This window comes from Monoraphidium neglectum, assembly GCF_000611645.1.
Source record: "Monoraphidium neglectum strain SAG 48.87 unplaced genomic scaffold scaffold00308, whole genome shotgun sequence".
Lineage (NCBI taxonomy): Eukaryota > Viridiplantae > Chlorophyta > Chlorophyceae > Sphaeropleales > Selenastraceae > Monoraphidium > Monoraphidium neglectum.
Window position 1 is genome coordinate 3,212 of NW_014013320.1, and position 1,027 is coordinate 4,238.

The window sequence follows — 1,027 nt, forward strand, 5'->3', positions numbered from 1 at the left end:
GCCCCCGCCCCGCCTGCACCCCCTCCACCAGCCGGGCCTTCTCGTCCAACTCCCTCCGCTCCCGCGCGCCCGCCGCCCGCGCCCGCTCCGCGCGCGCGGCCTTGTCCGCGGCGCCGGCGCGCAGCCGCGCGCGCGCGAGGCCCTCCCGTGCTTCTGCGGCGTTACCGGCGGCGACGCTCATTTCCGAGCGCAGTGCGTCGACGCGCGAGCGCTCCGAGGCTGCGTCGGCGTCGAGCATCGCCTGGCGCCAGGCGTCAAAGTCCCGGCAGTCGCGCAGCTCCGACTCGTACCTGCGGGGGTGGGGGGCGCGGCGCCGCGGCGCGCGGGGTGCTCGATGCGGCGATGCATAGCCCGTGGGCGCATGGCACGGTGAAAGGTAGCGAGAGGGGCGAATGATGCGGGTCGACACAAGGGGGAGGGACAGCACCATCACAGCCAGCTCCAGCCTGCAGGTCGGTTGGTGCCAAGACGAGATCCAGCTGTGTGCACCTGCCGCCCAACACCGTGCCCAGCGCCGGAAGTGCGCGGAAGCTGTTGCTGGCCGCACGCCGCGTCCCGCCCTGGCACAAACCCCTTCTCCTCGGCTCCCTACCGCCCTCTCGCCGCCCCTTCGGGCCCGGGCACACACAAACACGCTACACCCACCGCTGCAGCTCAAGGGCCTCTGCGGCCTGCTTCTTCCTGTACAGCGCGTCCTCCCGCAGCACCGCCGCCGCATTCAGCCGCACCTCCGCGCCCGCCGCCGCCCCCGGCGCCGGCGCCGGCCGCGCCCGCGGCCGCACGGCGAGCTCCTCCGCCAAGGCGCGCTCCGCCTCCTCCAGCAGCGCCGCCGTGTTGCTGGGCCGCTCGAGCACGCGCAGCCTGAACGGCCGCGCCGCCGCGTGCTTGCGCGCCGCGGCCTCGCGGTTCGCCGCGCGCGCGGCCTCGAGCGCGAGCTCCTCGCGTGTCGGCCCCTCACGCGTTGGCGGCGGCGGGCGCGCGCGCTGCGGCGGCGGGGCGGGCTCCGCCTGCGGCGGCGGCTTGGGGC

General features: G+C 76.8%; 1 protein-coding gene across 1 annotated transcript in view; it reads right to left on the bottom strand.

Annotated features, from left to right (window-relative positions):
- The window catches only part of MNEG_2650 (hypothetical protein), a gene marked incomplete at both ends in the record, with an annotated part of 5,252 nt that overhangs the window by 2,510 nt on the left and 1,715 nt on the right, over window positions 1-1,027 (bottom strand). Inside the window, 2 exons of the mRNA XM_014048868.1 lie at window positions 20-290; window positions 646-1,007. Of these exons, the coding sequence (XP_013904322.1) occupies window positions 20-290; window positions 646-1,007 (633 nt within the window). The remainder of the gene's footprint in view (window positions 1-19; window positions 291-645; window positions 1,008-1,027) is intronic.